The sequence below is a fragment of the Dermochelys coriacea genome, chromosome 3 (assembly GCF_009764565.3).
Source record: "Dermochelys coriacea isolate rDerCor1 chromosome 3, rDerCor1.pri.v4, whole genome shotgun sequence".
Lineage (NCBI taxonomy): Eukaryota > Metazoa > Chordata > Testudines > Dermochelyidae > Dermochelys > Dermochelys coriacea.
In genome coordinates this window covers 104452138-104467053 of record NC_050070.1, presented here as the reverse complement: position 1 = coordinate 104467053, position 14916 = coordinate 104452138, and the positions used below count along the sequence as shown (strand labels likewise).

General features: G+C 37.2%; 1 protein-coding gene across 11 annotated transcripts in view; it reads left to right on the top strand.

Annotated features, from left to right (window-relative positions):
• AHI1 (Abelson helper integration site 1) overlaps positions 1–14916 on the top strand; it is a 180989-nt gene that overhangs the window by 142616 nt on the left and 23457 nt on the right. For 7 of the 11 annotated variants that reach the window (XM_043511019.1, XM_038394768.2, XM_038394756.2 and 4 more), the window contains 3 exons: positions 2477–2542; positions 4446–4608; positions 6060–6163. In XM_043511019.1, the coding sequence (XP_043366954.1) occupies positions 2477–2542; positions 4446–4608; positions 6060–6163 (333 nt within the window). The remainder of the gene's footprint in view (positions 1–2476; positions 2543–4445; positions 4609–6059; positions 6164–14916) is intronic. The other 4 variants (XM_043511021.1, XM_043511020.1, XM_038394765.2 and 1 more) reach the window with 2 other exon arrangements.

The following is a 14916-nucleotide window of genomic DNA, read 5'->3' as shown; positions in this document are numbered from 1 at the left end:
CTTTCACCATATCCTCTTATCTTCTGCCCCTCAGTGTCCTCCTTATGCTTCCTTGCTCCTTCTTATTCATCTCCCCTCTCCATAATTAAAACAAAGAAAAAAGGAATGGAACTAATGAGACACCATCCCCCATCACTAGAGCTCATCATCGCCCTTAACACTTTTCCTGTACGTAGCAGCCCTTTTCCTGACTCTTCATCTGTTTTTTGAATCTTTAGACCATAATTTGTAGGGCAGGGACTGTGTCTTCCTATATGTTTGTGGAAATCCCAATATATTTGGACACCAAAGCTGATTTGGGGTCTCTGGGTGCTACCAAAATATCCATGATAAGTAATAATGCTGAAAAAGATCTAGGCCTGATAGCAAATTAGATTTAAATTTGCAATGCAATAAGGCTGGAAAAAAATCAGTTCCATTTTAGGATGACCTCATGGAGCAGAGAACTACTAATTCTTTTCTATTTGGTTCTGATGCTACCACATCTGGAATACTGTGTTTGGTTCTGGGTATCATATTACCAGAAAACTACTGACAAATAGAAAAATATCAAAGCTAATGGGGGTCTGACATAGAAGAAAAGATTAAGAATGGTGTATATAGAGCTTGACTAAGTGATGACAAAGTAGGGGCAATGATAATTGTCTACAAATATTTGAAGGATGTAGATACCAAAGAGAATTAAGTTAGAGTGGCACAGAGGTATAACTAGAAATCATGGGATGAAATTAAGAAAGGGTAACTATCTGGCAAAACTTTCTGACTGAAATTTTTGTAGACTGTGGAATAGGCTCCCAAGAACACTGATGAGTAAGCCCCATCATCTCAGAGTGTAAAATGGCAATGTGCAAAACACTGCAATATGTACAGTAGGGAACAAATTCTGCAATTGCAGGGAGAAGCACTGGATGATCTAATGGAGTGGTTTTCAACCCCTAGTCTGCAGATCCCCGACAGTCCCCAAGACTATGGCTAAGATTTCCAGAGAGGTCCGCACATCAATTCAAAATTTTTGAGGGGTCCGCAAATGAAAAAAGCTTGAAAATCACTGATCTAATGTGTTTTCTACCTCTGACTTCTGTGATTCCATAATTGCACTGACCACGTGCTCAATGTAGTTTTCTTGGTTTTAGGAAGAAAGCAGTAGAGCCTGGTTTTGCAACCTGGGGGAGAAGGCAAAATGGGTCACTGGTGCCCTCCACCACCGCCTGACTCTCCCGGAGCCCCTTCCCCCAGTTCCTACCTTACCCTCCCTGCTGGCGACCCCAAAGCCCTCAAGGGATGGGTCTGTCCTGCTTCCCAGACCCAGATGGTTCCTGGCACTGAGAGGAGCCAATGCCACATGAGCAGCTGGCAGATGATGGCCTAGTTACTGGCACATGGCATGATGCAGAGCGGGACCCAGGTGCCAGTCAGCCAGGCCAGACTATGGCACTCTTCCCCCCACCCCTTGCCCCCACAAAGCTACATTTGAGAACCCCTGAACTAGGTTGAATAGATTTCTCATAAATTTTTAAACTGGTTTATAATTTAGCACAATCTGCTGTGGGTGAAAATGTCACTTCCAAATGCCCATAGTTGATGCTCCCATTAAAATATCTTAGTCCCTTTCACACTGGTTATATGCTGGCGCACATGTGCATAATGTTTGTTCTGAGTTGTTGTAGTATGCACTTTTCAGCATGCAAAAAATCCAGGAGCATCTGGTTTCTCCTTTAATAAATTAGGCAATTGACACCTTCGCTATTTCAGTAGCACTGACAAATGCCTTGCATCAGTTCAGTTACTCGAGGGAGCTGCTTTCAGTATAGTGGAGAAAAATAGTTTTGTCATAATTATTCAATTCTAAATCTACCATCAGCAAATGCTTCTAAATTTGGAGAAACCTGCCAAAGGCTTGTAGTTTGCTATTTGAATTACATCATACTTTCTAGGTATTGGTACATCCAAGTTTGAGCACACTTGTAGCATTGCTAAAATGTTAGTGTTATTCCATTTATTTCAGTGAAATGATAATGAATAATGGCAACAAAGTGCTGTTAAGAACCAGCAGTGAAAAGATTGTTTCAAATCAGCCAAAAGTGAGCCATTATATTAAAAACAAACAAAAAAAAAAAAAAACAGTTTCAGCATAATAATCAGAGGTGAAATTCACTGCATCATCTCCATTGTGTAGTTTGTAATGCAGGCAAGCTCAGAATGAGTACTCATTAACGGCCTTTTTTCTTACCACAAGGAGTTGTCTTTAGTGGGGTGCATATAGCAAAGAAGTTTTAATTAAATCTTCTCCTAAATACCTTTTAATCAATACTGCTAGGAATATTCTCCAACATCACTTGTATTTCCCCTTGGGAAAACAAAAATTAATATTTATTACATTACACTGTTGTGTTTACAGTATATGACAAGTGGTCATTTTGAAAACTATACTTACCAAAATATTGCATGCTAATGTTAAAATAATTTCTTCTTTTAGAGTGATGACCTTCTGGTTACATCATGTATGAGAGGAGCAAATAATTCTACACCAGTGCAAGAGAGAGTACGTATTATGCAATTGTTTATTGTTTCAATACCTGCTACACTGTATTTATAATTTTGGAAATATTAATCTACACCACCATCATTCTTCCTCCTCTGACCGTTTTGTAAATCTAGCCCTTTAAAAATGCCTGGAAACCAAACATTTTGGCTGAGGGACATGTTTTTGTTTGTTTGTTTTACCCAGAACAGATTTTTTTGATTTCCTGAAAGTTTTTGGAATTTTGGGGTCTGGTTCAACCCAAATCATAATTTTTTTTCTGCCAGTGAACCAAAAAATCAGTTATTTGCCCAGCTGTAGTTTAGCTATCTCTAATGAGATGATGAAAATAATGGTAACTTCCACTTTTATTTTTAATCAGTGATTCCCTAATTTCCCTAAACCAATCACAATACAAAATACAATGGTACCTAAATTTTGATTTGCCTTGCTTTTCTTTTAAGCATGTTGAAAGTTTGTCATGTCCTTAGATTTTTGTAATTTTTTTCAGATATTGAACATCCACTGAACATTTTACTATAAGAGATTGCAAAAATACACAGCACTTTCTGGTCTGCCTTTCATTTTGTGCATTCTGTTGAATATTTACCTCAAATTTATGATCCTTTTACCTTAAGTGACCTATTGGTTTTCACAGTATTATCTCCAAAGAGTCCTTTCATTTCTCAATTAATTGGTATTCTCAGAGCACCCCTTGCTGGATGTTATCATGTAAGCTGCCTCCATCTAAATTTTACACTGGCAGTGTTGGTTTTGATCATATTATTGTGTTTCCTGATGTGGAGAGGAGAGGTATAATTGAGAGGGATGTATTCAGTTACTCAGTTTCTTTGGTCCTTTAGATACGTTAGTGGCAGCTAAGTGAAAGTTTGGATAGATTCCTGTCTAATAGTAGCTAAGCTGATCTTAATGCTTTGAGGCTGGCCAAATCACACAGTTCCACGCTAAACTTACGATTATAGAAGCATCCCCTTTTCAATTTCTTTAATATCCCTGGTCGCTGTTTGTGATATACGGGTATGCTTTGGTGGCAAAAACAGTTTGTGTAAAATACAATATAATTATGTCTGGGGAGGGTGGAGATTCCTATCTGTTCATACCTCCTCTATTGTTTTTACTCTTTTCTACTCTCTGTTGGCCAAAATGGGATAGAAATTACTCCCTGATCATATAGTTGTGGAAGCTAAATAAGAAATGATCCATGGTATTTTTATTTTCAGGGCAGTTGGAAAGGCTGTGATTGGTGGTTGTGTATTCTATGTATTATGCAAGGTGGGAGAAGCCTATTACAATTTTTTCTAGTGGCAGTATTGATGTAGCATGTTTCAAAGGCAAATGGCTTTATTATGTAGATAATATGTGGACCCAATGTACAAATGTTTATAACAGATACTTGTTTCAAAACAAAACGTTACAAATAAATGAAAGGATCAAAATAAAGCTTTATAATGAAATTGTTCCATTGGAGTTTTCCATCTAGTAAAACAGTCACATTGTTGAAGTGTTTATTCAAACATATATGTTTGGTGTACACACACACAGAATTGGATCTGAAAGTGGTGTAACAATTCTGAGAAAGTGAATGTACTAAGGGTTGTTGTTGTTTTGGGTTTTTTTTGTTTAACAAGTCAATTGCTTATAAAACTAGCAGCTGCTGTTTTGAAGCTAATCTTAGTGTATTGAATGTTCTTAACCATTTCTACAATCCCACAGTCCTTTATCTTGCTTCTCCTGCTGCGTTCCCACCACCCCTGATCCCATTAGCAAAAATTGAGACAGCCTCAGCTTTTACCAAAGTGCAGCTTTGGTTTCAGCTGCTTTTCTGCAAGAGGAAGTGAATGTTGGGCTTTTTTCTCTGTGGCACAGTTGTGATAAAGATGTGGTGGTCTTATCTTTCGTTTAGGTAGTGGCTCTTTATGACTACACAGCGCATCGATCAGATGAGCTAACCATCCATCGCAGTGACATTATCCAAGTGTTATACAAAGATAATGATAACTGGTGGTTTGGCAGCCTAGCAAATGGACAGCAAGGCTATTTTCCAGCTAATTATGTGGCTGGTGAAAGTAAGTTTACTGTTCTCTTCCTGGTATACCAGTATGGGTTTAACTGATGGTCCAAGATTTTACCATGCTATTCTACTTTATTACTCTGAATACATATGTTTATACAATACACATGACATATCAAGAACTTACTGTGATGCAGAAATTATGTATAAAATAGCATGTTAACATGTAGTACTTTGTACTTTTCAAAAGTATCAACTCTGCAGTCTCACGTTCCAGTTCACACAGTATCTTTGCAGTTACCAACCACCTCCTTCCTCACTCACCGCCCCCTCCCCCCTCTCCTCACACACAACCACCTGGTTCACATAGTATCTTGGCAGCTCTTTGGGGTTCCCACAGCATCTAGAGAGTTCACAAGCATCTGAGACTTCCACTTGGTAATAGCTCCTGGACTCAGCCATCTCAGGCGCCTAAATATTAACTTACCTGTTGAAGTTATACAACTTTTCCCCATTCTGGTGGAGATGTTTCATTCCCCAATAATTCAGTTCCATTCTAAGGATTTGAAAGAGGAATGCCAGTTAAAACAGCAAACACAGGTACAAACTCTGAATTTGCCACTTGGTCCTAGCCATTAAAAACAACTTCTATAGAACACTGATGCAGCCTGAATCTCAAAACAAAACTATACTAAAAGCTAATTGTAGAACATAAGGAGCAGCCTAGGGAGCCCCTCTGGCATAGTGATGCACACCATGCTGCTAGAGGTTCCCTATCGGTTCAGAACTTTCCAGTTATGGGGTATCTGTCTGCTATGTGCTGGAAGCATGGATTCAAGAGTAGAAATCCACTGGGGTTATCTCTTCAGAGAATAAGAATTAGTTATCTAATTTTCTTTTCTAAGTAAGTGATGATACTGATGTTTGGAACATAGAAATTCCCTAACCAGAATAGCCCAAAGATTGATATCTGAAATCTAATCTTCAGCAGCGGCCTTTACTGCTTGGGAAAGGTGAAAAATAAATCTCATAACAAACTTCAAGAGCTGTGCAAAATAACTTCAGGAGATCTGTCCTTATCTCATCTGGTGACCCTCTTTTATGCTATTCGGTTGTATTATAAATTACTAGCAGTGAGCATGGTACTTTTTGATAGCCTTTGAAATATAGTTGCTATAACCTCACATGCTACTCTTTACTCATATAAATGTCTAATCCTTTTTTAATATTTGCTGAGCATTTATGATTGTAGTGGTCATAACTATGCTAAAGTAAATAATCATGCTAAAGACTAGAGTTTATTGGAAAATTTTATTTAAAAAAGGAAAAGTTCTAATGAAAAAAATTGGTGAAAAATATTTTTTGACTGGTGAAGCTAATGTCTCAGTGTTAACTATATTATAATAATAATATCACTGCCATTCACATTTTTATTAACTGCATTCTTAATTACATAATTTTCATGACAAACATAATGGTGAATTGAATCATGTGTTATATTTTTAGCTGAATATGAAAAGGAACAGTCATCTGGATTAGTACCAGATTCTTCTACTCTTCTACCCAGTGAACAAACAGAAGCAGAAGTAAGATATCCAGCTCCACATGGGGTAATTATTTGAGAGGAGGGGACCATAAACTGTAGAATATGGATTTTAATTTTCCTGCTTATTTGATAAAATACAGAACATTCAGAATCTTTCCCTAGGCAAACAACTGTGTTTTCAGATGATGTTCAATGCAAATTTGTTGCCTAGATCCAGTTACCTCCATGATTTGTCAATTTAATTGCTGGGCCTGCTCCTGCTCTTTGAAGTCAAAAGCAAAGCATTGTTGAAATGGATGACAAAGCTCCCATTTACTTCAAAGGGGCCAGGAACATAACCATAAGAAAATAGATATTGAAGCATGAGTATGAAGATGAATTTATAGAGAACTATCCCCCTTTGTTACTTTTTAGATATTGGCATTCAGCTTTTAGTCTTGGGCAACACAACATCCACAATGCGTGTGTGTGTGTGTATATATATATATATATATATATATATATATATATATCTTCTGTAAAATTTCTTATTTATCAAATGGCTTAGATAAAACCTATGATATAACTGGTGGAAGAAGTTTTCAATCCATGTAATAATTTCCTAATTAGCATACACGTTTGGTACCATAAAGCCTCTTCACCAAACAGAGCAATATGTCACATCCAAACCTTACTTGAGCAACAGACATTTTTATTCAAAAGGAGTTAAGTCCCTCCTCTCAGTCCCTGCTCCCTCCAGGTGATTTGGGGAGAAGAATCCACACTAACTCGGCCTATTACATTACATGTCTAATTTGGGAGAGTTAAGGATAGAGATGCAGGGAAATCCATAAACAGAAGCAGAATACTGTTTCTTCTGGTCCCTTCCTCTTTCTGCAGGTTCATCCCATTTTCTTTGTTCCAAAGAAACCTATTTTCTATTGAAAATATTTAACACATTTCTGAAATTTACATTTATAGAAATAATTTTTAATCATTAAACCACTTTATAAGTAAAATAACTCTGTATTGTTCACCAGCCAATATATAGATATTTTACCATAGAGGTATGTTCAGAATCCTGCCTGTACCTATTAGATAAGCATTCCCAAGGTGTTATATTCAACTGGCAAGTTCTCATCATGTTGTGTATCATTGCCTGTATATCCCACTCTCTCTATTATGTGTTTGATTCGTTGTGACATTCTTGTTTCCATGCTTTTGCACGATGTTAAGGCTTGACAAAGTGAATTCAGGGTGCAGGGACTAGAATGAAGGCACAAATACCTGTCCCAGCTCAAGGTAGAGAAAATGTATTGTATAAGAGGGGAAAGAAATACAGCATTGGTTTAGCACAGACAAAAGATATGAGAGTATATGGGAAGGATATGTGTAATGCAGACAGTGTGACTTTCGCATCTTCATACAAAGTTGATTAGAACCTTTCCATAAGTGATATTCTCATCCTCTGAAGAAAGGGTGAAAATTACAGTCTTAAACTGTAGGATAACTTGTTAGCAAAAGTAAACATACATAATGAATAGTTTTCAGAGTAGCAGCCATGTTAGTCTGTATCCGCAAAAAGAAAAGGAGTACTTGTGGCATCTTAGAGACTAACAAATTTATTTGAGCAAAAGCTTTTGTGAGCTACAGCTCACTTCATCACGAAAGCTTTTGCTCAAATAAATTTGTTAGTCTCTAAGGTGCCACAAGTACTCCTTTTCTTTTTATAATGAATAGTGGAAACAAGTTTAGTGAATATTAGTAAGAATTTTAAAATGATTTTTGAATTGAACATGTATCCCTCTTCTGTTTGCTTCCACAGATGTTCAAGTAATCAAACTTCACTAACAAATACTTATGAAAAAATAATTTTAACTTAGAATTTTCAAATATTTTTCCAAAATGAAGTTCAAATTTTGTTTGATTGTAAGATTCAAAATGTTTACTATATTGCTTAGTTAAATAAATCATCTAAACAAAGAAAATATCATGCAACTTATGTTACCAACATATTGCAAATTTTGAGGTTCAGATAGTCACAAAGCTATTTGGAACCTCCTCGTGTAGAAATAACATTTCATGTAGGGGGAAGAGAGAGGTGAAATCTAACAAATTATTTATTACATATTATTCACTCAGCTCTGCTGAAGCCAACAATTATCATAAATCCACTTACTGAATACTTCTAATTATATTTTTGTAAAATTAATCACTATATTGACCAGAAATAATAATTTGAAATATTTCTGCTGCTGCTTTACTTCATAGCTGTTCCACTGTAAGAATGTGTGAGAAACGCATAGCCAAAACAGTATTCTAAATGGTAAACAAATTAAATACAAATGTATACTCCATTTTAAAGCATACTGGCACAAATATAGTAAAAGATATTATATGACTGAATGGTGAGTAATTTCTGTTTATATAGTCTATAATAGTCTAGACTAGTGTGAATTTTCCCAATATCTGCATTATCATTTTGTTGCTTAATTACACTGATAGACATTTGAAAACCTTAGCCCATTCCCACTATCTTCTTATTCCAGCTGTAGATAGCTTAATCAGATCATCAGTAAAAAGAAAAGGAGTACTTGTGACACCTTAGAGACTAACAAATTTATTAGAGCATAAGCTTTCGTGAGCTACAGCTCACTTCATCGGAAAGCTTATGCTCAAATAAATTTGTTAGTCTCTAAGGTGCCACAAGTACTCCTTTTCTTTTTGCGAATACAGACTAACACGGCTGCTACTCTGAAACAGATCATCGGTGTTACCTTTAGAAATTCTGTTTATCAAAGACACACAGAAATTAGAAAGGGAAAAGATCTGTCGTAGTTAGTTAAAGATTATTTTTGTGTTTGTCTTGAGATATTTTTTTTAATCCAGAGTAAATCTAATTAGATTAATGAATAACAACAACCTTTTGGTATAACAGTGAACATCAATCACAACCAATTTGTAACAAATAACCAATGTGGTAAAGGAGCACTACCCACAGTCTGAAGGGTGATTTACTTCTTTTTAAGACCATATTGTTTAAAGGAAATCATTTTTATATCTCTCTAATAATTTCTTCTGTAGTAGTAGATTCAGTAATATTTTAGGGGAAAATATTTGTGTGTTTAATCTTTAGATTCTACTCCAAAATTAAATTTACCAAGCATGTACTAATAATGAACAGGGCTTCATTGTGGACCATTCAATGTGCAGTGACTGTCAAAAAAAAAAATGTTAGTGTATACATATAAAGAATGGTGTAAAAATACAGTATTGAGAATATTATACAACCATTATATATTTGATGCCCTCCCTGGAACATTGCATTCCATTCTGGTCATCCTGTCTCAAAAAAGATACAGCAGAAAGAAAAGAAGTTCAGAGATTTAAAAAATGGTTAAATGGAGAAAATTATGAGTTAGGAGATTGTGTAAACTGTTCAGAAAGTTGTTTGCATTGTTGTTGTTGCTGTGTTGGTCCCAGGAATATTTGAGAGACAAGGCGGTGAGGTAATATCTTTTATTGGACTAACCCTGTTGGTGAAAGAGACAAGTTTTCGAGTTTACATAGAGCTCTTGTTTAGGTCTGAGCTCAGTGTAAGCTCTAAAGAGGTAATAACACTGTTCTACTTCTACTCAAGATCCCCCCCCCCCATTTATATATCCAAGGATTTAATTAGGCCTTTTGACCACAGTGTCACTCTAGGCGAGCATATTCAGATGAGTCTCTACCAAGTCCCCCGAATCTTTTTCAGAGTTACTGCTTCCCAGGATAGAGTCCCCCATTCTGTAAATATGGCCTAAACTATAATACCTCAGGACATCAGCCAACCACTAACTAGGGAATCTTAGAAAGAAATTTCTTTATGGGCAGGTTATGCTTTAACTGTTGTTCCTGGAGTTTTTTGCACTCTCCTCTGAAGCCTTTGGTAGTGACCACTGTCAGAGAGAGGATACTGGACTAGATTGGCCACAGCTTGAAGTCCTGAACTAGTATGGAAATCCCGATATAATAGCAAGTGCACAGCAGTTATTCTGGCTGCTACTTTTATTTTTTCCCCTAAACTTTCTAAAGAAGTCAATAAATATAGCATTTATTAGAGAAAATCAAATAGTGCCAATTATTTTTCATGAGAAATTTTGGGGAAAAATGTATTTTTAAATATCCTATGAATTTTACCCCAAAACCAATTAAAAACTAAAAACTAACAAACAAAAAATTACCAACATTATATGACATTTTTTGACATTTGACTATTTACTGAAATGTTTGTTACACTTTGATTTTTTTTTCACTGAAAACTAGAAAAATATGATCAAAACTATTTGGGGGGGGGGGGGAATCACCTGATATAAAAAATGTTTAGACAGAGTGTTGACAAACCCTACCATTTATGTGCTTTTTGAGAAATGCTCAAATATACAAGTTCATTCTGATTACAAGTATCATTAATATGAGAGTTGTCATAAGTGTGATTGTTCTCTGATATTTTTAAGTCCTAACTGACTGATGGGTGAACCTTCCAAAAAAAAAAAAAAAGCAGATGAAGATTAATGTGGTTTGGGTCACACGGGATTGCACATATGGCTAAACCCTTCAAAAAAAGATACTACTGGGGTGGTTTGGTTACAATCAGGACTGACTCTAGGCACGAGCAAAGCAAGCACGTGTGTGGGGCGGCACAATTCCAGGGGCGGCATTCCAACCATCCTTTTTTTTTTTTTTTTTTTTTTTTTTTTGCTGGGGCAGTTGCGCTCTCAGAGCTTGGAGCAGCAAATTTTTTCTTGGGGTGGCAAAAAACCTAGAGCCGGCCCTGATTACAATCATCAATCTGAGCTCTAGAATTTTATAATGAACTAATACAATCACATCAGTGGCAAAGTGTGTTACTTCTTAGAGACCACTTTGGGTCCTGCAAATACGGACCATTATTTTGCAGTCTAAGATCCACTTGTGGATCCACTTTTTTGGGAGGGTATCATCACTTTCTACTATTCACTTTGTGTATATAACAACTTGATGCAAAACTTTGTTCTCCTGCCTTTTGAATTACTTAACTCCTGAGCCACAAAATTAGCTCATATTCATCTTTACTTACAACATACATCTAACTGCCAATATAAAATCCTATCAGAATCTTCATGGCCTAAAGTTACAGGGCTCTTTTTATCAAACAAAGTTTAAAATTTAGTTAGGAGCCCCTTTTGTCATAAGCACTTGTGAACTTGCTCTGCTCTTGGGGGAGGAGAAGGGCAATACTAATCATTCTCTAAATCTATGTTAGTGTTATTCTGAAAGTTAATTATGTGAGGTTGACCAGAGCCTAGGATAAGCACTTTTTATGTTTATAAACATAAATAATACTCTTCCCTTCCCCACCACCAAAAGTAGGTATTGCCATCAACTCTCTAAGGCCCCAGTCTTGCAATTGAGTCCATGTTGGCTGACACCTGAAGTCTCCTGGGCTCTTCATAGTGTATGGTCCATCCTCCTGGGTGCATTTGCAGATAGGGCTTAGTGTATCAGGCCTCCTAACTGAGAGTGATTGGAAACATTATTCAAGACTATTTTGCCATATTATGGCTAGAGTTTTTCACTGAATTTAATCAAAAATAGAATATAATCCTCCCTCCCTTATGCCTTTTCTCAGCTGAACAAGGAAGTACCTCTATGACTTTACTTCATGGCCATTCTAACATTCATCTTTAAACAGAACAAAAGATTTGGAATTTCATGGAAGTTATTAATGCATTCTGAAGAGCCAAAGAAGAGGCTGAAGCCCCACAAAAATGTGTTATCCAATCAGATCAGAATGTGTTTCAATGATGCAAGGTCCAGCCTTGCCCAGTACTCTTAAAATTCTGTTCTTCTAGAAGCAATGCCGCCTCCTGGACTGACAGAGACAGTGCTTCCCTAGAATAGATCTGCAAAGCTTCTGAGTGATCTTGCACACAAATTACCACTAGACATTGCGTACAATAGACACACCTCAGCAAATCCAGTTCTTGACAGAATAGTTACATCTCTTGTTCTTGCGAAAATAGTCGTACTCTTTTCTGAAGGAAATTATACTAAGATCCATCCAGAAAGAACAGACATTTTTTGTTATCTGTAAATGGTATTTCTTTGATGGACAAGATAAGACCCTAACATACTCCACCTTTTGTTTTTGATCTGTTATGATGCTATTCAATTCTCTTGTCATGCTGAAATGTCTCTATTCAAAAGCAGCCACTGTTACTAACATTTAATTTGCACTTTTCCAGTTAGATTAACACAGAGTTCCACATCTCCACTGTGTTTGAAGCCCTGTGCTTTACTAGACATCCAAAACTGAACTGATAGTTTCAGAAATATATATGACAGGGTAAGTCTACTTTTAAAAGATCAGCTGTCTATAGAAGTAATTTTGGGCCATACTACATCCCAAAAAAGAGACCAGAGGGGCAAGAAAATCCACAGGATTCACCTTACAGAGTTCCCTGCCAATTGTCCATTCAATGGGGAAGTGTTTGGAGGGGCCCAGAATGGGGAGAAATAAGGCAGAATTAGCAGGAAGTGGTGACATGGACTCCTCCCAACCTTGTCTCCAAAACTCATGACAGCATTTTCCACAGGAGCCATCTACATGCTTCTAGGCAGGAAGAATATATTGCCATGGAGAGAGAAACTTCTTACCCTTCCAAGCAGGCATGGAGGGATCTGCACTCGGAGGACCCCCGCACACACTTAGATCTCTGGGAGATGCTCTAGGTCACAATCTGCAACTAATAAAACTTAAACTGTAGTTCAGGGGAGGAAGGGATTGTCTTATAATTGAGCGTAGGTTTGTGAGCCAGGAGACCTAGGTCCTCTTATTTAAGTCTGTGTTACTGGCTTTCTGTGTGAATTTGGGAAAGTATCTTTCTTCTGTTGCCCCATCTGCATTATTGGGACAAAAATACCTACCACAGAGATGTTACAAGGCCAATTGGATTGGAAGGCATTTTTGATCCTGGAATGGAAGGTGTTATAGAAGTGCAAAGTATTTTTTTATTATTATTTCATCATACTAGACTGGGGTGATCTTCATATACCTGCTAGAGAACAAATGGTCACATCATTAAATTAAAAAGTAAATAAAAGGAAAAAATACCCCTTAACAGTTGGCACTAATTGGCAGTTCTATTGGCAATCTCTGTCAAAAGGCAAAGGATTAAAAGGGCATGGAGACACTGGTTGAGGGAGGGCAGAATGAGGGAACTTGCTATCTGTATCATATGGTAAGTGTTCTGTGGATAGAAAAACTTCAGACACCTGTGTTAGCAATCTGACATCAAGAAAATCTCAGCCCCAGCAATTGCAAATTAGCCATTTGATTGTTGGAATCTGGATTACCTTGATCACTAATATTAAGTTTGTTAGAATATTGGACACAATGAGTCTCAATTGACTTCAAGTTATGAAGGAAAATTGCTTTTAATGGCCTATGACGAATGAAGGGAGTCTTTCTTATAGTTGGGGCTTGTAGCACCATCTATTATTAAGGTTGCCTAAAACTTCCCAATGAATTTAACAGGCAGCAGGTTTAAAACAAACATAAGCAAGTACTTAATCACACAACGCACAGTCAACCTGTGGAACTCGTTGCCAGGGGATGTTGTGAAGGCCAAAAGTATAACTGATTTCAAAAAAGAGTTTGATAAGTTAATGGAGCATAGGTACATCAATGGCTATTAGCCAAATTGGTCAGGAACACAATCCCATGCACTGAGTGTCCCTGAACCTCTGACTTCCAGAAACTGGGACTAGAAAACAAGGGATGGATTACTCATAATTGCCCTGTTCTCTTTATTCCCTCTGAAGCATCTAGCACTGGCAACTGTCAGAAGCCAGGATACTGAGCTAAATGGACAATTGGTCTGACCCAGTATAGCCATTATTATGTTCCCATATAAGACCTTATTTTCAGTTGTTTATGACTTTGCCAAACTTTAGCTGTTTGGGTTGAAATTTTCCATGCTGGATATCCTCTTCAGGCTGATTTTTTTAATTTATTTATTTATTTATTTTTACTTCAGAACAGTTCAGTCATTTCTACCAACAAGGAGAACGAGGCTAAGGAAAAATATATTATTTTGCCCATGTTAAAAATTGCTTAGTAGAGACTTGCTAGAACTTAATAGCTAAAACTCAGATGATTCCATCTTCACTGAGTATGCTTGAGCCTCTCACAGCTCCTAGTGCTGACCAGACTATGCATGCACTATTCCCATAGAGCAACAGAGAATATACTCCAGCCCAGGGCTGGAATTAGAAAGACTTTCCCTGTAATGGCTGCTCCCAGCTGCTCTGACCTATGGTGGGGTTGAGCACTGGAACTGAAAAGCATCCTGTGCTCTCGGTGACCCTCTGCTGGCACCCTAGGCTGTGAGAAAAAGAAAACTGATTCAAATGTAGAGGGGACAAAAGCCAACTATGGGGAGGGAGGAAATAGTTTGGGACAAGAAGTCTGTTATGACTGGTACAGAATCATAGGGTTAGAAGGGACCACAAGGATATCTAATCCAACCCCCTGACAAGATACAGGATTTGTTGTATCTGAATCATCCAAGACAGATGGCTATCCAGCCTCCTTTTGAAAACCTCCAGTGAAGAAGCTTCCACAACCTCCCAAGGCAGTCTGTTCCATTGTCCTATTGTTCTTACAGTTAGGAAGTTTTCCTAATCTAGACCTGCTATGCTGAGCCCATTGCCCCTTGTCCTGCCCTCTGTGGCAAGAGAGAACAACTTTTTTCCATCTTTTTATGGCAGTCTTTCAAGTATTTGGAAACCACTATCAATTTCCTCTTTTCCAAA